Source organism: Dysidea avara, chromosome 7 (assembly GCF_963678975.1).
Source record: "Dysidea avara chromosome 7, odDysAvar1.4, whole genome shotgun sequence".
Taxonomy (NCBI): domain Eukaryota; kingdom Metazoa; phylum Porifera; class Demospongiae; order Dictyoceratida; family Dysideidae; genus Dysidea; species Dysidea avara.
The window spans coordinates 27,570,290-27,596,227 of NC_089278.1; the positions used below are offsets into that span (position 1 = coordinate 27,570,290).

The 25,938-nt window shown below is 37.4% G+C and overlaps 2 protein-coding genes and 1 long non-coding RNA gene across 4 annotated transcripts; 1 reads left to right on the top strand and 2 right to left on the bottom strand.

The window, feature by feature from the left end:
- Positions 1–687: 687 nt before the first annotated feature.
- LOC136261035 (ankyrin repeat domain-containing protein 54-like) lies at positions 688–24,982 on the bottom strand. Its single transcript, XM_066054999.1, has 10 exons — positions 24,908–24,982; positions 17,958–18,041; positions 15,218–15,316; positions 13,078–13,176; positions 10,923–11,021; positions 8,748–8,849; positions 7,365–7,482; positions 1,264–1,314; positions 937–1,213; positions 688–882 (listed from the first exon to the last, which is right to left on the bottom strand). The coding sequence occupies exons 2-10, from the start codon at positions 17,997–17,999 to the stop codon at positions 810–812; spliced, it is 960 nt and encodes a 319-aa protein (XP_065911071.1). The 5' UTR covers positions 18,000–18,041; positions 24,908–24,982; the 3' UTR covers positions 688–809.
- LOC136261037 (uncharacterized) lies at positions 18,106–19,349 on the top strand. 2 transcript variants are annotated; one of them, XR_010703784.1, is made up of 2 exons: positions 18,106–18,309; positions 19,056–19,349. It is a non-coding gene; the product is annotated as an uncharacterized lncRNA (long non-coding RNA). The 2 variants fall into 2 exon arrangements; XR_010703783.1 differs by having other exon boundaries at positions 18,106–18,297.
- Positions 23,378–24,896, bottom strand: LOC136261036 (uncharacterized). The gene is made up of 2 exons (XM_066055000.1): positions 24,432–24,896; positions 23,378–24,230 (listed from the first exon to the last, which is right to left on the bottom strand). Exons 1-2 carry the CDS (start codon positions 24,741–24,743, stop codon positions 23,625–23,627), a joined length of 918 nt encoding a protein of 305 aa, XP_065911072.1. The 5' UTR covers positions 24,744–24,896; the 3' UTR covers positions 23,378–23,624.
- Positions 24,983–25,938: the final 956 nt, after the last annotated feature.

Sequence of the window (25,938 nt, forward strand, 5' to 3'; positions counted from 1 at the left end):
GAATCATGCATTCACAGTATAGAAAGGCAATGGGCAAATAGAAGACTACAGTTATAAACACACTTTACAGTAATACTGTACAGTGTAAAGAAAGTGATGCAAATAAGTTTGAATTTTTGTGCGAAGATTGAGATACTCTAATAGAGCAGTCACTACTCTAATGTCATCAATTTATAATTATAACAATACTAGCTACAGCTTATTTTGATTTAGTACACTTTACCATCAAACAAGTTATATCTCAGATAGGCTAACTAATATTTATATGCATTGCAAAGCTTACACTTTGTTAGCTAAATGCTATCAAAAATGCTGCCTAGGAGGTCTAATTTTAAAAATTTTCAGTATTAAAAACTGTATGTCCATCATTCATCCCAGCTATACTGAATAGAATTCCTTAGTGGAATAAACACTGTTGTACACTAAAACTTCTTGCCCTCCCTGACAGTGTCTCCTAGATCCACCTATGCATTTGGCACAAAGTATATTATGGGTCAGAGTATGTATGGAGAGTTGGAGACAACAAAAGCCAGTCAGAATACTTTCTTGCAAATTCAATGTGCTTAATTAAGCTTGATAAGTGTTGCCACAATCAGCATGCTGGTATTATACTGAAACATTGTAGTCAACTTCTAACACATTGTATCGGCACCAAGTTCTTCCTACAGCAAAAATGGAGGCAATGCATTTAATTATCAAACGTCTACTTTGTCAAAATGGGGTTGAACAAAAATTCAAGTATAGTAAAACAAATGATATCAAATGTGTGCATATATGCATGTTAAAAATACAATTGTTCTGTGAAGATTTCATAGTATGACACACGACCACCAACTTTCTGTAGCTTGCTCTTTTTCTTCTGGCTCACTTTGACTGGAATCGCTACACAAAAAATAAAAATTATTACAGCAAATACTTCACAATTACTGCACTGACATTGGTAGTTCAGCTACTTCACTCTCTACATCTTTATGTGCCTTCTTAAATTTTAATTGTTTAAGTACAGACAGCAGTGCAGCCCAACTAGCTTTACTGTCTGTGTCCAGCCAGTGTTGAAATGCACGTTCACAGGTCTCACTAACATTATCTCTACTATTGTTCTGATATAACTCTTCTATTATTGACGGGTCAGTGTTCAAATGGTCTAATACCACCCTCCAGTAACTAGCAATCCTTGGAACCACAATTCTGTTAAGTTGGTATATTTGTGGTCCTAAAAAAAGAGAGTCAGAAATTTGTCAGTATAGTTTATATATGTCTTACTTTGAGCAAGCAATGCTGCAGGTACAGTCTGCATTTCATCAATAGGTGTTTCTGTATACAACATGTGGTAATGTACAATAACATAGCTACTGTAATTATGAAAAGGTGAAAGAAACCATTAGCAAAAACCACAACTCAAAATACATACATACTGTAGAATCGGGTTGGTAAGCACATACGCTTATAATTTAAGAGAAAACTTTTGTAAAAATCATACTATCTGTTAGGTGCATACACCTAATAAATAGTTATGGTGTGTTAACACGGAATCACTATGTTGTAATGGAGGAGTTAGTAGTTTGTGCCAGTCACCACGCCATATTTGACTCTATTTCTGGGTGAAATCCTTCGTAATAAACAAGAATATCGCTATCCAAAAGGTTGATTTGGTGTATACACAGTGAAGGGAGACCTCAAGGGAGACATAAGCACTCAGAGACATTCTTTTTCCAGTAATTCCAGCATTTCTTCCTGTGTGTAGCTTTGTTGCGTCTTGAGCCTTGCATTTCACCATGTGCACTTATCTATCATGGTTAATTACGAGAAATGTGTTTGCACTTAACAAATAATGTGTACTTAATAGACACATGCCCTTAACAACCCGATTCTACGGTAGATGATCAATGACTAGCACACCCACAAAACATACCGGTAATTATTAAACCTTTTTATCCACTACAAGCTAGATGGAAGTGATTTATATGAGTGTATTGTAGAGCTATACAGGATAGGATAATCCAATCGGAGACCAGTGATTGGCTACATTGCCATAGTCAGCATTGGGTAAGCAGAATTCTAGGAAAACGGGTACGGGATGGGAAGTGGGATCAGGAACTATCAACACAATGCTTAGTTGCAGCATTGTTGGATACTTCTACTAAAATGATCGGAATACTCTAATAGAGCAGTCATGTTGCAATAAAATACTCTTCAAGATTTTATTCCACCAGGAATTGCAATGAAGGTCTGCATGTGAAATGGTTGACTAAATGGCATACATTAAGTTGCTAACATAGTTACTTTACTCCCTCGAAATCACAAAAAGATTCAACTCAAGTGGTTTACAGAGTACTCCAGTTATGTAACTGACAGTGCCAGCATATAGGTGTGAGAAATTGTACTCTGGAATGTTGCTGTTTATGTACAAAACATTTATTACAAAACAATAAACACACAAAATGGTAAACGATAAAAATGTATAACTAAAAATCATTAGAAAGCAGCATGAATAATTCTCTTTGATGTCGACACAGTTAATGAGGTTATTAATACCACTTAGAGACCTGAGGTGAGGGCTCTAAGTTTCATTTAGAGACCTCTTGTCACGCGAGACTGTTAAGGTAAAATTCAACAACACTTCAAAGGGTTTTCTATGTCACTGATTTAATTAGTGGCTGTATGGTGAGATTTGGGTTTAACCATACCAGCACTAGACCAAGCTAGCTGTCAACCGAGTAGTTCCACAGCTTTGGCATTTGATTAAAGCTTGAAAGACAAACGGTTACACTAGACAGCAGCTGTGCAGAGTTAGGAGAACAGAAACACGATAATACAACAACACCTAGCAAGGTTGTAACCAAGGAAATACGCAGCGTTTAAACTAGAGGTGTGGCTTACAAACCCTACTGTTCAATTCTAATGAACAAAATGTTCTAAAAAGCCACGTATCGTCAATACCAGAAGGTGTACACAGCTGTTACAGGAACAGAAATGTGCCTTGGTGTAGAAGCAATACCCAAACGGCACGATATGACGAGTTTCTTCTGTGGGAAAGGCCAGCCAGTGACTTCCACCAAAGCAACTTGTATCACTCAACCTTAGAGAACTTTCATATTCTACTAAACCTACACCGATAGTCTACAGTAAAGAGAGATGTTAATCTTTTCAGTTCTTCAAAGCGGTAACAAGTGAAACGCACCTCGTATCTAACCAGTGACGTCAATTGTACAGGTAGTATACTGGGCACGTGACGCCGTTTCCAATCCCTATTAGGAGTCGTATATCTATGATGCCACGCCTCGGTGACCAAACCGCGCCCTCGGGTTGTCAACCCTACTAAAAAACCTCCAGTGGGTATCTAACATACAAATATCTACCTATCACTACTCTACAACGTTTCCTTATAATAAAATATTCTGCTTTCTAAAAGTTGCAGCAAAATTTGTCTTTGCACATGCACATAACAGCACTTGGTCACTTGTTTTATTCTTCAGATGAAGGATGACAATCTAACAATCACTCCATTGGATCTAGTTCACTTCATTGTAATTCTGACATGCTGTTGGGATTTGTCATATGAAGCTGTTCAAAAATAGCTACGGGGTTTAACAAGTTGTTTGACGCCAATTGCAGTTGCTTCCAGGAAAAAGTATGGGGGGGGGGGGGGGTCAATGTTACAAGGTACGTCACTACCGAGAGTTGAATGCTTTGCTAGGCCAGAATTGGCACATCAGGGAATTGTAACTATGTTATTCTGGACACATAATTACGGAAGAACAGACACATAGTTAAGTAAATTTGTACTCTGTCTACATCACCAGAGAAGTTGACTTGTGAACCAGTTGAGGTTGATAAAGTGTTTACGCTTGTTGTCATCTATGGAAGCCCAGCAACTTTTGGAAAAGACGAAACAGTCTTTTATAGCTGATTATACTATTTTTTGTCTTATAGCGAGTTATAGCGGTGTTGTAACTTGTATTGTTACATGTTGTGGGAAAACAAAATTGTTACATGTTTATTGTAATGACTGCTTAATAAACCCTGTGCTGTTAACAATGGCTTGTTAATGTTAATACCTTTTTTTACTGCAAGTGGGTATCTCTTCCCTGCCACTTCATGTTCACTTTTTCAAGTTCACAAGCTCACTTTGAACAGCGGCACTTGCAGAACTACAAGCACATTTGTTGTGATCCTGAAACTTGCACTTCTGAAATTACCTTTTTCTCTGGTATTCTTCTAGAACTTCTATATGGTTTTGTTATTGAATTATTTGTAATAAGCTCTTTCTTTCATGGTGGTTTGTAGGGTGCTGAAAATAGTTTGTTGTTAGAATACTGAGCTTTTCAAGTCCTTGCTGAGGTAAACAAGAAACACTGTCATAAAGCTCCAGGAACTGTACAACATACATGGAAAATACATGCTTGTAGGTGTTGCATTTTTTGCCATGATACACGTCAGCAAAATCTTTAACCCAAGACTTTGCATATTTCTCGAATTTGCATACATAATTGATACTATCATCTCCTCCAAATTTTATAACAGTTAGCCTACAGTTCTGTTAGAATGAAGTGATGGAAAAGTGAAGGAATGTTGATAATACTAAACAGCTGACACAAATCTTGTCATAACTGGCAGAATCTACTGGTTTCTTTGATGTGTTGTGGTCTGTCTCCTTCCATTCTCTCCAACCACGAGGTTCTTGTGGGAAGAGAGTCTTTGGGGTTTTCTGGCAGCAAGGAGCTTTGTGCCTGTGGGATACTGTGTACCAAACCAGAATTCTCATCCCCAGGCAGCTCTGCACCTTTTCTTTAAATTCTCCATGTTGGCTGATACGCTAGTCAACCCATTCGCTGGAGCGATTCCTGCATCGAGGCAAACACAGATGAGGTATTGTCGGACATCACTATTCACGTAGAGCCACAAATTACTAAAACAACAAACAACCAACACTAGTGAACCTCCAGAGTTAGGACTGACAGAAGAGTTCCTGAAGGCAGCCTTCTCTCCAATGGAGAATAAGCATGGAAGGAATTGTATCGGACATGCTGTTTACCACCGTGCCACCTGGATAAGATGATTGCAGGTGAATGCTCAAGGAGCATTTAAGCCAATGACAACCTTTTCTCTGACATCCAAGCTCACTTCTTGGACGCTGTGGGGCCTCTCACCGGAATATTAGAGACCATCAATGGTGGCACACAGCTAGCCATTGAAGATGTGGAGAGTGCAGTAAAAGCTTCCTGGGGAATGCCTCCCACTAACGTATATCAATACGGAGGTAGATCATCCTCCAAGACTACAATAAGGGTTTGGTGCCTTATGCTGCAGAATCTGATTTCAGGCAAGTGTAACACGATAACGGCTAAGGCTATAGGGTTGATTTTTTCACTATTCGACGTTGCTTTGGCCTGAGAGGTGACTTTTGGCATACCACAGTACATACAATGCATTCTTCATGAACTTACCAGTGTCCTCCTTTGTGTCCTATTCAAGGAATTTTCAACTAGAGTAGGGACCATATCACATCGATAAATGGTATCTTCAGCTCAGTAGGGACAGAACACTTCTTATTGCTTTACTGTGATTTAATATCATGCACTACTCCAGCTTGTTTCAGTATTTTTTATCGATGTAATATGGTCCTTGAAAATTCCAATTTTTTGTGTACTTGTTGATATGTGAGACGGAACCTTCTGAAATATGATTTTCAAATGGCTCAGATCATGCAATGATTTTATGCTATTTGGGAATATATGAAGAAGGCAAAGATGAGCGTATCAATGGTCCCACCCACTCATGCCCCTTCTCACATACGTAGATCTAGCTCGCTCTCTACAGGTCAAAGGTATGAAAGCGTGGCAAATTTTATAAGGATTCCTCGTGCATGTGCAAAAACACATGTGCTTTGTATTTATTTAACAACTAAGTAGCTGTAACTCTAGGAAACTCTAGGCCTAACCACCATTGATCTGCTCGACTTTGCCATCTTCATATAATCCCAAATAGCATGCAATCATTACATGATCTGAGCCATTAGGATATTATTTTACTGGATTATGCACCATTAAAAGTACATGTATATTTTTAAAGTTGCAATAAGTATGTATACTCTCTCTGCTTTAAACACACTGTAAATGGTCTGTGTTTCACTGCAGCCCTTAATTTTATACCGAGATAAAATCAAAAGTTCCTAATAACACTCAATGTCTCAACAAGTAAATAATAGGTCTTTTGAAAGGGAACATGTTAATGAACAAAGAGAGATTCTAATAAAGTGATTTGATCAGGGCTTTAGAACTAGGGAACTACATGTAGGTATCTTTGACATGAATATTCTAACAGTTTAAAAAGTTTGTGACAGTAGTAGATCTAGAGGGGGCCACGGTGGGGACATCTTCCCTCCCCCCAACTATTCTCACACCAAAGAAACATAACATTTAATAATGATCAAGAATAGATACTCTAATAGAACAGTTGATTCATTTCATCAACAACTACTAGGTAATATTCATATTAGAGATAGTAACAAGCACACAAGCATTGTACAGTGGATCCTCAGTTATCCGAATGCCAAATGCGATTGTTCTATTAGAGTATTTTGTCATTAGTGTGCACTCTATTAGAGTAAATGACTGTTCTATTAGAGTAGTTGAACAAAGCTCTGTATATAAATCAATGGGCTTCAGTTATCCGGACAATTTCACTTATCTGAACACTTTTGGCTAACTATAAGAACAAAGCTGTTCGGATAACTGAGGAGTGAGGATCCACTGTACGTATAAATGACTACAAAAGAAAGTCAGTTAGTGTATTGCCAAGCTCAAATACACTAACAGAGAAATCACTCTTACTAAATGTCTTAAAAGGATGTAGTATTCAGACAATGACTAAATAGTGGAACCTCTTATCTGGCAGTCTGCTGTACATATTACAGATATCTCCATAACCAAGAACACATGCTAAGTATGCCAAAGTAAGATAAACACAAAGCAGTATTGTTATTGTAGCTACAAATTTTAATGGGCAGAGGAGGAAGTCACTGATGGTCACTGAGATGAAAACACACTATCGCCTAGCAACCAAGTGGTCTGTTATGGGCTGTCCAGACAACAGAGGTGCCTAGATAAAGGTTTCACTGTAGTAGGAATTACTAGTGAGAGTAAAGTTCCTATCCTTTCATCTAACAATAACATAACATTCCCTACATAGTTAGTCATGCACATTACTCCTGGATACCATATAAGGAAGCAGAACAAATAAGTTTTGTACAGTAGTAGTCAAGACCCTAAGGATGGCAGTATAGAATGCAGCAAACATAATAAGTTTATAAGAAGACAAAACTACAAATATTGGAAATCAGAAACACTTGTCTGTCTGCTTACCCTTAGTTCTGGATACTTCTTGTGACTTTCTGAACTGTTCTCTTTGCTTTTTAGCTGCCTCCTGCATTTTTCGTACCTCTGCCTCCCTAAAAATGTCTTTGATCTCATCTTGCCACCACTATATAAGGAATAAAAGCAGTAATCAAAGGCGGATTTGGATGGGGGGGCTGAAGTACCCCCCTCCAGCAATTACATCTAAAGCATACATGGGCAATGAAAAGATGGAAAGAGTGAGAAGAGAAGGGCTAATCTCTTCTAGTAAGGGGTCAAATATATATTTAAGGTGCTAAACATTGAAATACTCTAATAGGCCAGTCTACTACCGTATAGCCTAAATAGTTTGAGGGAGAAAAATTTCGCTGATGTCGCGGTTTTGGGTGTTATAGTGATATCAGCGAAAATTTTACCCTTGAAATATTTAGACCTTCGTATAGTCTAATACATTTTGGGAGTGTTTGCAAATCCGCGAAAATTTTATTTTTAGCAACATTGCTCAACCACGAAATATTTGCCCCTCAAAATATTTAGGTTATACGGTACTTTAATAAAATATTCATTATTATTAAACCATGTAAGAAAAAAGACCAACTCCTAAACCCCTTGAACTTCAACTTTGAAAACTTAATTAAACAGCATTTATGCTGTGCCCTTTATAAATTATGAAAACTAGTTACCACTGCTAGAAAAATAATAACAATAGCTAAAGTGGTTCATGATTCTTATTCAATAAGGTTCAGTCAATATTGTCAAATTTGATCTCTTGTAGAAAGCTAAAATTTCCTATGGGGGCATACTCCCAGACCTCCCTAAATAGAGCATGCTCTGCACACTGTACTAATTGTATCAGCCAGTTGCCACTTTCTTAGCTCTAACTTAGTACCCCCCTCCCTCTGGAAATCCCAGATCCTCCCCTAGTAACACAAAGAGTGTAGCACAACATTTACAGTTAGTTTTGTCACTGTGCCTAATGCACCATAACATCTTAATACTACTAAATAACTGACTACAGTAGAATCTTAACTATCTATGTGGTGTACCCAGTGTTAGAGAACTCCATAACTATGTGGTGCGCTGTAAATTCATACATATGAATTTCAAAGATTCCCATGGCAATTGAGCATAATGAACATCATACTCAGTTGCCACATGAGTGGTCTCTTTGGTATGAAATTACTTCTGAATTTATAGTGTGGTAAATTGAATCACCAGAGCATGAGTAACTGTGAACAACGTTCAACAGAGCAATCACTGTTTTTGAAATTTGGAACGTCTCATGTTCGGAGGTCACACATTTATTGCTTCATATTACTAATATCAAGAAAGGTAAACAAAGGAGTAGCTTATATTCTGATCATAGTATACAATGATTTGTAACTGCCATACCTTATCAAGTTGTGTAGTATCTATCTTACAGTCATGAATGAAATAAGATACCACTTCACTTCTCCTCTCCTGTATGGCAAGGTGCAGAGGAGTATTCCCACTCTGTGTGTAACACAACAAAGTCAACAAAAATCATACCAATACACATGTAGAGAAGATACAACAGTACGGTAGTACTGTAATATGTGAAACAAAACTTAGCATGAAAATGACACTTTACCATACAGTACTATAGTATTGGTAAACCCAAACATGCCTTCACAGCAACTTGAAACACTTTCACCAAGTTTTTATGGAAATTTAAATCACCTAATTTTTCGCAAACTAACTAAACTGATATGATACCTTCAGCTAAACCATGGATAAGGCTACGGGTTTGATTTCTTCACTGTTCAAGAACTGAAATATGCCTTTTCCCTACTGCAATGCAGCATGCATCACAAACTCACTTTTGTCCTCCTTTGTATTCCATTTCTTTTTCCCTTCTGCACAGGTGTTAATTTGCAGGTAGCGCATCATGGCTTCTTACTAACTTACATGTTTATACTAAGAATCACCCTTCTATTTCACTGAAGCCCGACGTCAAAGTAAAAACTGGGGGTATATGTAATAGTTATACCATGGCTGCAAGGAATTTTGCTGATATATACACCCAAAGACCGAGGGCAGCAGGCCCAAGGGCTGTGGGTGTATATGTCAGCAAAATCCCAAGCAGCTGTGGTATAAGTGATATATATCACTTGGGGCGCACTCACCTAATAGGTGAAAGAACTAATGAAAACTCATCCCATTAGTTTTATACAGTAGCATCTGAAGATCGATTGTGGTTTTAATAGCATGGGCTAATAGCCATCAAAACATTGTCCATATGTTGAAACGTCATTAATACGTTACTATGCTTCAACACGCAATGTTAGAAAACTTGCGATTGTGGGATGGAGTTTATATTGTTATCATTTTTGTACTAAGTTAAGCCAACTAACTTCGCTATTGGGACAGTAAGTTATTATATTCAGTTAAGTACTTAGGACTGTAAGTTACTAACTTGCTTTGCTGTTCTGTGGTCTGTTCAAAGGCTGATACGCAGTGGGTAGAACTACGCATCCACTATCGCCCAAACAATTATTTTGTGCCTTCATTATCCTTTAGTAACAACCAACTAGTCTATCTTAGCAAATGTACTAAGCTTAGCAACCACTACAAAAATGAGTCCCACAATACAAAACTCTATGTCGCTCAATATAACGAGTCAAAGCGCACCGATTCTTTGAACTGGCTGGGTATCAAAAGTCATTGGCAAACCGCTTTCCCATGATATTGCCCGGGCAATATGCAAGTTAAACACCAAGCGGTGCCTTTGAACGCCCATGCTAAAGTGGTATATGTGCATATATGGAAGACAACACATTCAGTTGAAAGAAGTGCAATCAAAGCAAATTCAGCAAAAATGGAAGCCATACACATTTTAAAAATACGAATTCAGCAAAAATTGAAGCCATACACACTATAAAACTACAAGTTCAGCGAAAATACACAACTGACGTGCATACCTAGCCTTATTGACATGCTGTTTGTGAACTTGACTGCTGCAAAGTGTGGAATAGAAGCCAATTAAACTCCACCTGCACTCGTGTATAGGATATCTAGTAACACCTCGACCTACTCGTGGTGGGCTATAATTTTGGCAGAGACTGAATTATTCACTAGAAGCTTTTTGTGTGTTCTTTGGTTTGATGGGTGGAACATAGAAGTTGAAATGGCCAACGGTGATTGATAGCTGGGACACGCATTCAGGTGTGAAATTTGTTTTTATGATATGTTTGGCTCCATTCTTTCCTTTGATGTGGTATGTGGAGATTTACCAGTCATAATTATGTTACTCTATACACACTCTAGAGGGTGTAAAGTGTTTAGAGTGTAATTTTCGCTTATTCCGCAGAATACAGCTTCCTGTGTTTTAGGTGATGGCATGGAAGTCAGGTAGTAACATTGGCTTCTAAGATTTCCCTGGTAAGTCAATGTGATGTAGCAATGGTCACACCCACTGGGATCACATGACCACTCAAGTTGACTCAACCCAACACTGTCGCTCATAATATGAGAAAGAAGTGTTAAGGTACAAAGTTCATATAATGTATATTGTACATGCAAATACCAGTATAGTAGTTAGCCTACCTCAGTCATAGCAGTCACATTGGCTCCACTGGATACCAACAAAGCTACAGTATCAACATGTCCAAGACTAGCAGCATGATGTAGCGGTGTCATCTTCACCTATATGTCAAAACAACAAATACGTGAATAACTCTCATCTACTAAACACAAGTCTAGACATGGACATTTCAAACTTTACTTCTACATACAAGTACTTTTGAATTATCCAAATATAAATACTCTAGCAAGGAGTAATTAAGTAAAGTACAAGTACATTCTGACAGTACTTAAGTACCTTCACAACCAAATTTTACGGTACATATATAAAAGTTAAGAGCCCTAATCTACAGACCTACATATAGTGGTAAGTAAACACCAGCTACCTATTCAACTCTTTCATCTCTTACTCTATATAGTTAAAACTTTTTTCTGAGAAATAGCAATGCTAAATGATTATTAAACTGGAGCCTGCACAATGTTGGTATAAAGAGAACTCATTTGACAACTGATATTTTGTACTTATTTTCTTAAGCAAATACTGTAGCATTATCAGTAACATCAGAAAATATTCCAGCTACGTCACAGAGACTGTGATCCAGAGAAACAAAACTTTTTGCAGGTGAAATCATTCTAGTACTTTTTGCAACCTTATTTCATTCTGGTGTATGCATATAAAATACTTACGGGTGGTGATACACCAATGCCACTTTTTACCTCCTATACCAATACATTTAGGTGGCAATACCTTGCCAATACCAATACTTTACCATAGAGGCATTATTTACAAGAAACAACCATTATCTCCACTGCTCTTCAATAAGCCAATTTACTTAACCCTTAAACCCGCATAGGCCAGAAAACTGGCCCAAATACGTGTCCCTTGCACAAAGCACTGTAACTTTCGAAGCATCCATCCTATGGCTACGCAATTTACGTCATTCTACTTGTGATGATGTAACAAGGATTTAAATGATACCAAGGGTTTTCCCCTAACGCTAAACAGTGAGGCCAAATAGGAGCAACCACCAATGAGTTATGGATGACTTTATAAAGGTATGTGTTTCCTTGCCAAAAAGATATTTACATGACTAATTTTATCAACTTGCAACAAGTTCCATTCGTTTTGCCATAAATTTTTCTATTAGGCCATATACAACACACATGAGTAAATCCACAATCGAAATTAAAAACGTGGCAAGAATTTTGAAACACGGACACGCAACTCGTTGTTTTTCATCACTTCATAACAAGTAAGCCACTGTAGTTAGTGGTCATTTAACCTTTTCCAAGTAGCCCAGTGAACAGTCCTGAACAATGTGTTGATTTAGGCTATAAGAATTAATCTACTCCACCTAATGTCGCCATGTGTGCCCATATTGTGAAAACATGCATTCTGCAAAAGTTCTTAGCAGATTTAAGGGTTAAAATACACTTGCTAATAACTACTGCTTGTTGGTTTTGTGGTGCATAAAGCACTACTATACAGTACATCAATCATCATGTATGGCTTCAGTGAATCTTGTTTCATGGCTTACTGCCCACGCAATTGTGCTAACAATCATTATCACTGGTTGTTCGGTCCATTCCCAGGAGTAGGACATGACATCACAATAATTGCATGACTATACATTTTGCCATAGGCTGTAGTTCTACTAAGCTGTGAAAATTGGCACTGTATTTATTGTCAGAATGCGTAACTCAATAATGGCTAAGAGCTTGATTTTTTCACTGTTAGACATCACTTTAGCTCGATTCGAGTCAATAGGTGCATACTGAAGTACATACAATGCATGTATCGTGGACTTATAACAGAAATCCTGTAGTGAATGGATTGATTGCAGAGACACTTATCGTCCTGCTCTCTGTTTGTAATGCTATGTAACACTGCTGAAATGACCACTTTAGTTTTTTCAGTGACTACTGGTTGGGGCACACATTCAGACTATATCAGATGTAAAATTAATTTTATGATACATCTGGGGCCATTCTTTTTTTGATTTAGTAAGTACTAGTCCAACAGTCAAATATTTTACAAAAGTAAACAAGCAAGTGCAGGGAAATATATTTTTCTTGTACTTGTATATACGCACATGCATGTATGACAGTGAAACTTGATTATCAACAAACCAGTGTGCACTGTGACAGTATATCTGCTTATCATCAAACACTAACTTACCGAATCCACCGCCTCAATCTGAGCTCCCCAGTTTAGTAGTTGTGCAACCACTTTGTTAGAACTCTTAGAAGCAGCTTGATGAAGAAATGAGGCATTTCCCTGTTGTGGTATATAAGTAAACAACACACAATACAAATACACACATGTAACTGTGAACTTTGTACAATAATGTTAATAATATGTTGGCCTGGCATGTTGTCATAAACGGCACAACTGTACCTATTTGTTTGCTGCCATCTTTTATTTTACATTTGTGACCTAATTTTAGAAAACTGTCAATATACGCACATTTATCAAAATTCGTTTTATTGGTTCTTTGTTGTCTACAGGAACAGAGGAATGGATTGGCTAAGTTTCAGCTTCATAAGATAAGCAGTGTGGGAAATACAGCAGTAGACACCTGGACGAGTGAATAAATCAATATGTACAGAAGACACCAAGAAAATAATCTACAGGCGCTTACATAAACCATCATAACTTATTGATACAACGGCATATGGAATTGAATCTTTGCTCTTTGTATTTGCCATGAATTTGTGCATCCACCAAGGTATAGTTTTTGCCAAAGATATTTTTCTGTGATCCGGAAGGAAGATGAATTCATTGAAGAAAACCGTCGTAAATTCTTTTGTCAACACAATGTAAACAAACATCCATAACTCAGAAACCCACCTGTGTATGAAGTATTTTTGAACTCCCTATGAATAGGGGAACACGATGATGCCCAGGATTTATCCACTGGAGTGTCAGTTCACCAACTAGCAAGGCGATCAAAACTGGCGTAAATTTTTTTCTGAAGCTTGCATTTTTTACCCATTGTTTTTGAATACGTTTTATTACAAAAGTACTATTGTGCGTATATCGACAGTTTTCTAAAATTAGGTCACATTTAGACCTAGCATATTTAAAAGCTGTACCTTTCAGCTTGATTGCTTACAGTGTTTGGTAGTTGTAGACAACATTTCTTTTTGCATGATTCACAGGTTGAAAATTTTGAAACTTACTGAATGTTCTATTAGGGTGATTGTATTATTAGAGTATCTTGATTATGTTTTCACATTGCCCATGGCCTCTATCGCAATTTCTTTTAAACCACCAAAAACTTACAGATTGATTTCAACCCATTCTTTCAAACAGTTTATATTATATATGTGACAACAAGTTTACATTTTTACACACAAAAATAATTTCCATGACACTTAGAATGCATTTATTAAAGTAGGAGCGGTGGAGCAGGCCAGCTGTAAGCTGCAGATCAAAAAAAAAACTACCTGCTGCCTCCACCAACTAGATCTCTTTATTTATAACTACACATACATAGCTAAGTAGCTTGCTACACTGCTTCTCTGAATACTGTGACTGCTCTATTAGAGTACCTCAATCTTTTCTTGCAAACATTGTCCCATAAAAGTGGGAGGGCCATGCCTCCCCCCCATCTCCACCGCCTATGCATTCAAGTGGTACCTAACTCGGTACTTTAATTTACCTTTAAACAGATCACAATACACATTCATGTCTTGTTGCAATTTTTGAGAAGCTCATAGAAGTTGTGTGGGATGGCTGGGAAAATTTTACTATAGACCATGTGCGTACTAGAGCGTGGCACTTTATTACATCATCAAATAATGCGTCTGCCATTTTTTGAGGGCAAAATATGTATGCATTCTATGCTTAGGAAACTTTTTAATGTGAATACGAAGGAATCGTACTGAAAGATAGAGTAGCGTTTGTATAAAGTAAGTTACTAGGTAAAAGTATATAAAATACTTGCGGCATGGCAAATTATTCCGCTTAGGGAAGGTTTTTGCAATAGAACGCTCACTTTTCTCGTAAACTATCGTGAAACTTAAAGCCGTAGCAACTTCTTCCCGGTTTTCGCCTGACCACGCCTTAGAACGCACAAGGTCAATATAACTTGATACATGGACTGCCCTATCTACAAGGCAACTCTACTGTGAAAATCTTTCCATATAACAAAGGGAGCACCAAGCTATATACTGTACATAACAATAATGCTCTTTCACACTAGTACAGCTGGTGCCCCCGATTTCATAAGCTGTACAACGCACCACCATCTGCCATTATACAAGATATTTTAGATACTGTAAAAGTTTATAATAGTAATAAGTAGTATACTCACTGATATGATGCCAACAATATCGATACCTTCCTCGATGAACTTCTTTAGAACCTCGACATCATCTTCATTAAGTGCATGCATTATTGCAAACTTTTCTGACTAAAAAAAAACAAAATCACCACATGTTACAATTGAATAGCCAAAAATGTAGTTAACTTGAGAAATTACATCTGTAAACGACTTATGTGTTCAGAGGTATCATAAAGAGACAATGTACATGGAGTATTCAAAATTACAACTACTATAGGACAGAGTATATACTATCAATCCATGCAGTGACAGGCTCGTAGCTATGTGGCATGTAGTGCATGTGTTGATAGAAAATGTGCAAAGAAGATGCATGCTGCTGGTACATGCAACAGACCCCACAGTGTTTAGTGTAGACTATGTGCACTTTATAGTTGACCAGCAACAACTATTCTTGCCCCTGAAAAAAACAAGTCTACTAATATTAAAACTGTGTACATAATGTTGGAGTTTTGGAACATCTATTGCATCAGATGCAATGCTTACGTCATAATGATATTGATTGACCAGGTCCACTTACAGCAGCAACAACCTAATGGCACAACCTTAGTTGCACAACACTAGGATGAATACCCAATACTAATGATGGATGGGTTTGTATGCTGTTTTCATCATGATTCTAAGCATAAACTAAAAACAATAAATAAAAACGTAGTCATTCACCAACAAATGAATTGGTCTCAATTATGGAGTCCTCAGCTAATCAATAACATGACCACCTTGTAGCATGCTCAGTGATGAGCCACAAGTACATGCCGAATGACTACACCTCACCAATCAAGGTTCTAATACCAGATTTAAAAATTAATGATAATAACTACTATCCTACAATGAACACCACCTAATTGCGGACGGTATGCTATGGTCTCTATCATAGGATCCCTGCCTACAGAATATTTTAGGTAGCTATCACGCTAGATGCCTGTATTTTCCGTAGCAACTGGATTGATTGCAGAGATGCTTCTTGTACTGTTCTTCATTTGTAATGCTGTGTAACGGGCAGAACATAGCTGAAAACCAAGGGCCACTTTGCTTTTCATTGATTGTTGGGACACATGTTCAGATGTAAAATTTATTTTATGGCACGGCTGGAGCCATTCTTTTTTGATGCTGTATGTACTGGTTCATTAGTTATAAACAAGTAGACATTAGGTGTTTTAGCAGTAGAGAGCTTCTTTTTCAGAGTTTAGTGTGAGCAGGAGCTTACATGTATAGGCACTTATAAGCTCCTGGTATGAGTTTTATGCCAATAACAAAAAACAATTACATAGGAACTCTACATGCAGTGCTTGAAATAATGGTCGGACATCTGACATTTTCCGACCAAAATTGGTGTTTGTCCGAATTTTAGTCGGACATCATGTCCAACCAAAATTGGTATAAAATTTACTCAGACAAATGCATATCAGGCTTAATATAATAATTTTTCATGGTAAAAGTATTCAATGTTTGAACAAGTTTTATAAATGTTTGGTCAAAAATAGGTGCTATGTCCTAGCATTTTTGTCTGCTTATTTCAAGCACTGTACATGAACACTGTTAAGAACCACTGGTTACCGAAAGAGGCATTCATGTTTGTTTTAGAGGTGCACCAGTAATCCAATCGGCTATCAGTTATTGGTTATATCAGTCTTGTTTTTGCATATCGGTATCAGATCAGTAATATGTATAAACAAGCAGTAGATACAGAGCTTCTGTTTATGGCGGCTGTTGAATACAGTCCCACTCTGTCACTTTTAGAATGCAAATTATTAGAGAAAATGTCTATGCTACCATATCAGATACGCTTTGTTTATCGGATTGATATCGGTTATCGGCTAAAAGTAATATTGGTGCATCTCTAGCATAAACTTGCTTCAAGTAATATCACGAAACAGTCTTATAACATAGCACCAAAGATGAAATGGATTGACATGACAAAGGAGTATATACTTGTATTATGGCATTGATTATAAATGATTATGATGTAATTATGATCATGTGTAGTGCATGTGTTTAGAATTGATATAAATCTTTGCAATTGCAGTATCGATAACTCCTACACAGTGGCTATTGGAAGGACACCTCCTTGATTTTGTGGATTGTAATGCACCTAACAATGTTAAGCCCCACCCCCCAAGTATGGGCAACGTCAGGCTTTAGGAAGGGATTTGAACTTTAAAGTGCCCTAGGGTAGGAAATTTCATCATGCACTGGTGACTTTTGGCACGTGATAAAACCACAGCTCCATGTCAAATCCCTTCTTATCCCCACGTGCACGCTACATGGTGGGGTATATGATCTAGTGATTTATCCCCAGGGTAGGGAATTTGACTTTCTAGCAGGTCAAATCCCCACCCTCCCCGTACTGGGGTGGGTGGGGGTTAACATTGATAGGTGCATAACTTACATGCTATTGACTTGAAATAAACCAAACTGTTTCTTAGCATCACATGAATTTGATTTGATTGATTTTATTTTTTGTTTAAACTCATGACATTCGGCATAGCCATTCTTCCACGTCAGAGTACATACAAAGTCAGAGTACATGAACTTTTAACAAGTCTTAACAATTTGAAGCATTACTCAATTCATTTAGTCATAAGACAAGGTCAACTTGTAACACTGTTGTACCAGTGCTAATACATGAGCTCGTACATGAGTGTTAGTTACGATTCTAATAGTTTGATGCAAAGTGTCACAAAAGTCTGGGGAAAAACAACACGACACTCACTATACTGGGTTCCCTCTTTGTGTCTTCTGGCAACTCCGCCATTTGAACCACGCTTACGGGCAGAGGCTTACGGGAAACTACTGTACTGCAGCATAGATAATAGACACCCCACCCTGGATTGGAAACTCTTAAGCGCCTACCAATGCATTCTATAGAATACCTTTGTCACTATGCGCGTTTCGCGCCTATAGTTTTCATTGGATTGTTTCTTCTCTTGAGGACGTTGTGAAGTCTTGCAGTAGATTTGCATTGTCTTTCTTTGTTCTAAGAAGAATTGTTTCGCTAAGAGGTAGCGTTAATTCCGTGGGCACGGTGGGGAGCAGCGATGAAGACTGTGGCAGTTTAGTGACGCGTATGTGTAAAACTCTTCTTTGTTTCTTAGAATATGTGTTATGATTTGTTGTTAGTTCTATTCAACTAGTGTAGTGGTAGTGAATTTATTTGATTCAATATCAGTTTGGATGGTTTTTTTGCACATGTAGCCGCCATAGTTTTTACCTTTTATCTACACTATGATTAATCCAAATATCTTTTCATTATAGAATATAAAAGATACTGTTATGGTGTATGTAGTGGGCTATATAAAACTTTAGCAAACTGCTTACGTGTGGTAATACACCTCCCCAAAGTGGACCCCATACTGTGGGGGTGTCTACTGCCGGCTACAGTAGCTAGCAACTCAGCACAGCAAATACCCTACAGTTCTTTCACTATTAGCTTATACTGTAATCCAAGTATCAACTCTTGTGTCATATGGGAATTATGTGTACTTTAATTCACAGTTTATTGTTGCTTTGAGCACTAGGCCAAGGTCATGCATCCAGTCATACAGCGGCTATGATTGCCTTCTCTTATAATGTGACCTCAGTGTAAAAACGTATTTCACAGTATCAATAATGCACTATTATACAAACATGTAGGTATATGCTGCTATATGTATGTATAGGTAGCATAAATGTTTGATGTAGGAAGAAATGAAAGTCAATAAAATTAATTTTAATGAATACAGCTACAAGCAAAATTGTCAAACATCAAACTCTTCAAAAGATTCACCCATTACAGATAGTTGTTAACACAAATTTGTTACTTTCCTTACAGAGGAATCCTCGTGTCAAGCATTTTATGGCATCTTTAATGTGGGATATAAAGGTTGTGTGCTACTCATCATTGAATCGGAGTTTAACTGACCCAGCTACCAGTGCACTACCAGTCCGATATTAACCATGAAATCGTTTACATCTTATACCTGTGATTGAAATAATAAAATTCAGCCAATCATTAAAACTGAAATTACATTATATTGTATTGACACTTTGAAGTTATGTGTTTATTTTCTGTTGCTTACTAAATATGAATATGTTACTTGTTTGAAATGGATTACTTTAACATTAATCATAATAATATATAATGCATGGGTTGTAGTTTTGTTATTGCATGCAGCATCTTCATTGCAATCAATGGCAGAACAAAGATAACAGAATTGTTTGTTCATATATTTAAGGCTGCTGACAGTCTAGCTGTAAGTTAAAAGGTACATCTTCATTATAGCTATAGCTTATAAAATTATATAAATACACTATACCGTTGAAGTATACATTGTGACTGGGCCTGCGATAATAGGGCATGTGGGCACATGATTTTTACCTACTTTTTCACACTTTCATCACTCATAACTTTCTTTACCACTATGCTATGGCTTTGCAATTTTTGGCTCTTAGTAAGCATTTAGTTGGCATCATGATGCAAATTACAGAATGGAAATATACTTTTCTACTACTGAGATATGACCTGTAGAGTGATAGGGTGTAGTTTGTGCCCACATGCCCTGTTTTCGCAAGCCCGGTCACATATGCCGTGATTGTTGTTAGTACATTTCACAGAGCATGCAGAAATAAATAACAGCTAACTAATCTATAGTCATGCAGAATCATCATTGTTATTGACACTAACTCTCCTTGAAAAACTGTACCCTTGCAGTCTAATTAGAATCATAGGACAGTCTACATTGCCCACTATATATGGTAGTTAACACCATTTTTGGTCTTCCACTGACTAATCAGACTACAATCATCTATTATTTATCCTGTCACCAGTTTTATTGTCACATCAATTTGTGTGATGAAATGTGAAGTCAGTTGCTTTGCCTGGAACTCCTATATATATTACATCATTGGGTGGTCCAGGATGTCCATTTTTTGGTCTTTTACCACTAGTATATAGATTGCTAATTAAATATAATTAATAATTACATAAATATATCCTGTTCCAAACAATTAACTATGACCTTACCCTTTTAACTCACAGTTATATCATTGTGTAGCCTATAACAGTGTGGCTGGCACCATTCTATGAATCATTGGTAATTTATCTTGCTAATTGACTATATCATTAACAGTATGCTGACACCCTATTTGTAAATAGTTACAAATGCACCTAAGCGAATATGTTGTATGGATTCTTTACTTGTTTTGTAGCTATACATTGATGATTTTTTGAGGATGTATATATACGATATTTCCTTTCTTAAGTTGCAGACTGCATCTTTTAAGAGAGATACAAGTTGAACTACTTCTTTTGCCTATTGTGAAGGTATGTGGCTATATATATATGATACTATGTATTCATTGTAGACATTTCCAGATGTCTGGTAGTGGTCAGAAAAAATGCAGAGGGCCTCGCAGCAAGAGTTGCATTGGTAGAAGATTTAAATCTCATCCTAAAAAGCATTTAGAAGAGGTACACAGATTTGATATATATATATATATATATGCATCATATAAACACAGTGGTTAGTACATACTTTCTCCTTACAGGATGCAATAATTAATCTTGGCTCTTTTTTCCAGAAGCTCAAGACAACTGTTTTACCTGAGCAGTGGTTTTATACATATCACAACAGTGAAATTCAATGTTTCCAAGTTACTCGTATGCTCTCTCATATACCACCAATGATGTTTTCACGACTGCTTTTAATAAACGAACAGTTCACATGGCAAGTTTATGCTGCTGACCATTTAGTTCCAATGGAAAATGAAATTTTAAACCCTTACCCTGAGAAACTCTCTCCTACCATATTACCTAAATTGATCCAGAAGCTAGACAACGTTAATCTTTGCCAGGGGAATTATGAGACACGATTTGTCGAAATAGCCAGACTCCGCAAGTGCAGATTTATATCACGTGCTGGCCAAATAGTTGCCACTTTAGATGAAAAGGTCTGCATCAATGTAGATGGGGTATTGTACTTTTCTACAGTTCGACATGTGAAGTGTAGTATTCTTATAAGCAGCTCACTTGTTTGTAACATTTGTTTAAAATACCGAGACACACTACGTGCATTATTTTCCAGATTTAAAATAAGACCCACTGTGTTAAGTATGCATACAAATGTTAAATGTCTTAGAACCCCTCAGAGAGACGTGTACATTAAATCCCTCCAGCGATCTGTCATAACAAAAAACCGCCAGATAAAACGGTTAAAGAATAAACTGAAAAAGATGGTGAATTCTGATGCATGTTCAGAACAAGATGAAAAATTCAACTCTAGTATAATGGAAGTTGTTGAGAACCACAAGATAATAGAAAAAGATGATTTCAAGAGAATATTTTGGGAACAGCAGGTACATAGTCATGTAATTGTAGCATGTAGCTATGTAGGAAAATTAATTGTGGTACTCCACAGGTTGCAGCTAACAAAGATAAAAAGAATGGAATCAGATGGCATCCCTTGTTTATTCGATGGTGTCTAAATATAATGCTAACTTCGGGAAAAGCATATGAAATAATGAGAGATTCAGGATTTGTTTGCTTGCCATCCAAGCGTACACTGAGAGACTACACACATTGGCACAAGATTAAGCCAGGTTTTGATGCCACTGTGATTAACCATCTAAGAGAGGAAGCAGAAGTAGACACCTTGGCTGATTGGCAAAAGTATATGCATATATGTTATTATAATAAGATAGTCATGAATATTATGCTGTCTGTTATATAGGTTTGTAGTCTTGGTGTTTGATGAAATGAAGATCCGGGAAGATTTGGTTTTTGACAAAAATACAGGAATTATTAAAGGTTTTGTTGATTATGGCCAGCAAAGTCTTGATCGCCGGTTCTCAGCTTTAGCTGAAGAATGCTCTAACAACTCAATCTTGAAGAAGAGAACAGTAGCAACGCACATGCTTACAATGATGGTCAGGGGAATCTTTTTCAAGTTAAATTTTCCATTTGCACAATTTGCAACCACAGGTCTGTTAATTACTCTGTGTATATGTACATCAATGTTGAATGTTTTGTGTTTATAGGGGTCACATCCAACTATTTGGTTTATCTTGACTGGAGAGCAATCAGGATGCTGCAAATCGCTGGCCTCCAAGTGATTTGTGTGGCAGCAGATGGTGCATCTCCAAACAGAAGGTTTTTCAAACTTCACAAGATTGATCGATTTGTGAAGTCTGGTGTCACTTATGTGACACCTAATATATGCAAAAGATCTGGTAACATTTACTTCATGGCGGATGTACCACATTTGATAAAAACAGTTCGTAATGCCTGGCATAACTCACAGCACAACAGATCTCGCAACCTCATTGTAAGTGTAACAACTTATTGTCAATGCAAATCACGTATTGTACATATTGCAGAACAATGGATGTGAAATCAGATGGTCTCATCTGGTGGAGTTAGCAGAACTGAGTTCAGCAAACTCAGGACTGTATATTGGGAAAAAACTAAAGAGAGAGCATTTAGTTTTAACGTCCTATTCAAGGATGACTGTTCGCTTAGCTGTACAGGTACAAAGTATCATGTTGCACATGAATTTATGATGGATCACATCACGGGTGTTAAGTACTACAGTGGCAAATGGTTTTAAAACCCTAAGGAACAATCTTAGTAAGACATCCATAGCCAGCGATACACAAGAAACAGAAAAATTTTGCCAAGTGTTTGACCAGTTTTTTGACATTTTTAATACCCGGAGTCTGAAGGAGGCAGATAGAAAATTGAAACCAAACCTAAAGCCAATAGAACTAAACGATATTCGATTTAAGGTAAACCATAGAAAAGTTTACATAAAAGCTACTGCATGCACTATTCTAGTGGATTGAAGATACTCTCCTGCCATACCTGAGGGATTGGGAGTCATGGGTTGCAGAAAATCAATCCATTCCCAAAGAAGCGAAACAGTATTGCACTTTGCCACAGCAGACATTGGATGGTATAAGGATTTGTGGTAAGCATTATTATCATTATAAGACATGTACTATGTTATATACGTATAATGTATTTTTTTACAGCACATACACTGCCTGAACTAGCCAACTTCTTACTCTCACATAAAGGAGCAGAATACTTATTGACTGAGAGATTTAACCAGGACACAGTGGAAGTTTTCTTTGCTCAGCAGCGAGCTAGGAGTCATCGTAATGATAATCCATCAGTATCACAGTTTATGGATAATACTCAGGCATTGATTGTTCAGAAATCTCTTGCATTGGGAGGCAGTAAAAGCATTACTCGTAAAAGACAAACGCTGGACTTATCACCTCTCTCAAGACCACTGCCCAAACGTCCATGTAGCAGGAGAATAAAATTTAGCTGACTTTATTACATGATAATTATACATATACAAAATTGTTCATACGCACATAATAGTCAATGCAATGTTAGTCACTGTAGTGTTTTCCGTATACCTTTTTTGCCTTTAATGTTCACTTTGGATGCTATTTTATAGTCTTCAAATAATCTGTTAGCAACAGAAAATCCTCTGATAGTGAACCACAAATCTATGACCTCCTTCAACAATGCTAATGATGTTACTTCATCAGCAATATCTGAGATAAATTCCCAATGGAATATTACATTTGGGTCATTCAATGTTTGTAGTGTTGTTTCATTCTTTGTATGGCCCTTAATGAGTAGTTTATAAGATACCAGTTCAATGGCTTTGAAGCAATTATATGTGTCAATAGACACATGCTTCAGTCCTCCACGATCATTGTTCTTTAACCATATCTTCACATACTCGCAATATGATGCTATGGCAGTTATACTGTTGCAGTCTTCACCTAGCATGTCCCATAGGGCTGAAACAAACACTTTAGAGTTATCACTGCTATTTCTTTGATGTTTATAAATCAGCTTCCTGATGACATATCCAGCTACATAGAAGATAGCATTCTCTTCTACATCACTAAGAATCCTTTCATCATCATCCACATTAAACATTGGTACTTGAGTATCAGGTGTCATTGTATACAGTCTTTCTACTATCATCTATGTAATATATAATCACAGTCACATCATAATCACATCACAATCATATATAACTATATAGTCACACCATGCAGTTAATATCGGATGTATGGATTAACTAGCTAGCTATAGCTATATATAGCTACATGAAAATCTCATAGATAATACATAGGGGTGGTAGTATACCAATCAAATTATTGTACGCTATAAGATCAGCTATACCTGCCATAGTATTGGATCATTAAGCCTTTCAGGTAATATCTTGATGAGTTCTGGTAGCTTCTCGGCCAAAAACAAGTACATCTTTCTGAAACACGGCTCCTTCGCGTTAGATTCACTTTTGATAGCGCATACACCCTCTTTAACACGAAGAAAGCACTCTTCAAATTCATTACTGGTTCCAGTGCAGATCTCTTCTACCGTTTGCTTAATTCTGGCACTGTAGTCTGATTGGATTTTCAGCTCCTCTGACTCAAAAACATCGCGCAAAACGGTCTTGCAATCGTCATACTCAGATGAAACGGCCATTGTCATGTAGATAACGATTTAACTGTATAATACATTATATCGCTGCTTTATATACCAGTCGCAGTTAGCTATGAAACCACTTGGTCCATGATGTAAAGGGGCGCGAAACGCGGTTTGGTCAGGGAGCGCTTAAGAGTTTCCTATCCAGGGTAGGGTGTCTATTATCTATGACTGCAGTAATCTGTCTCGGGCGCCCCGTTGATTAGATTATATCATAGGCGCTGGCGCCTCTTCAAGACACGTGGACGTCGCATGCGTCAGTCTACAGTAACTCTAAACCGAGCTCTAAACAACCTTGACTGTATTACTGCTGCTCGGCTACTGCTGTGTGTAAAGATAACGACTGCAAGAAAGTGCAAACTTTTGGAAGCTCTATTTCAAGGCGTCCCAAAGAAGTCCGATTTTAAAATCGTTGAAGAGACCAAGAAGAGACACTGCCGGCGATAAAAGTAATGGTTTATGTACTCTCGATCGGCGCCTAAGCCTGTGTACCACTCGTTGTGGTATCCATGTACCAGGTAGGCTCGCGTGTAAGTGTCTTCCCAGAATTATAAAGGTTGTGTGTTGTACTTGCAGAATTTTTAGCTGAAGCAGTATGGCTATCAGTTGACCCATACATGAGGTGGGTGTATAGGATAATGACGGATGTTATGCTACTTGGAAAGTAATGTACACAGGGCTTTTGTGAACAGCAGCAATATTGGAAACACCATGAATGATTGGAGCAAGTTAGTAATTCAATAGTGATGTGTGTTAGAGAGTAGAAAGAGCGATGTCAACAGTTCAGTTCAGATCCCAATGCTAATTCACCTGTGGGACATTGGATGCTGATTAACGGTATCACTTAACACACTTTTAACTCAGGTGTAGGTTTGCAAACCTCTTGAACAATATTGTTCTAAACGTTTTGGGCTTGTTATTGACCGATGCTGCTGCTGCTTGAGTTTCACATGGGATCCTCTGGTGTATACTATATCTGTGTGGATGTGTCATAACATTGCAGGTGAACTGACAGACTTATGTCTGCTCCTTCCTGTTCAGTGGATTGCTTGACCTGTATTTTGTCTAGTGTGTGTACATGCGTGTACGTTGGGGTGGGGGGTACATTTTACACAATCTTGTGTGAATACGAAAACCACCTGAACAGATGCTGGTAATTTTATGAAAGGTTTCACTTGTATGTGAACATGTTTACTGTTGT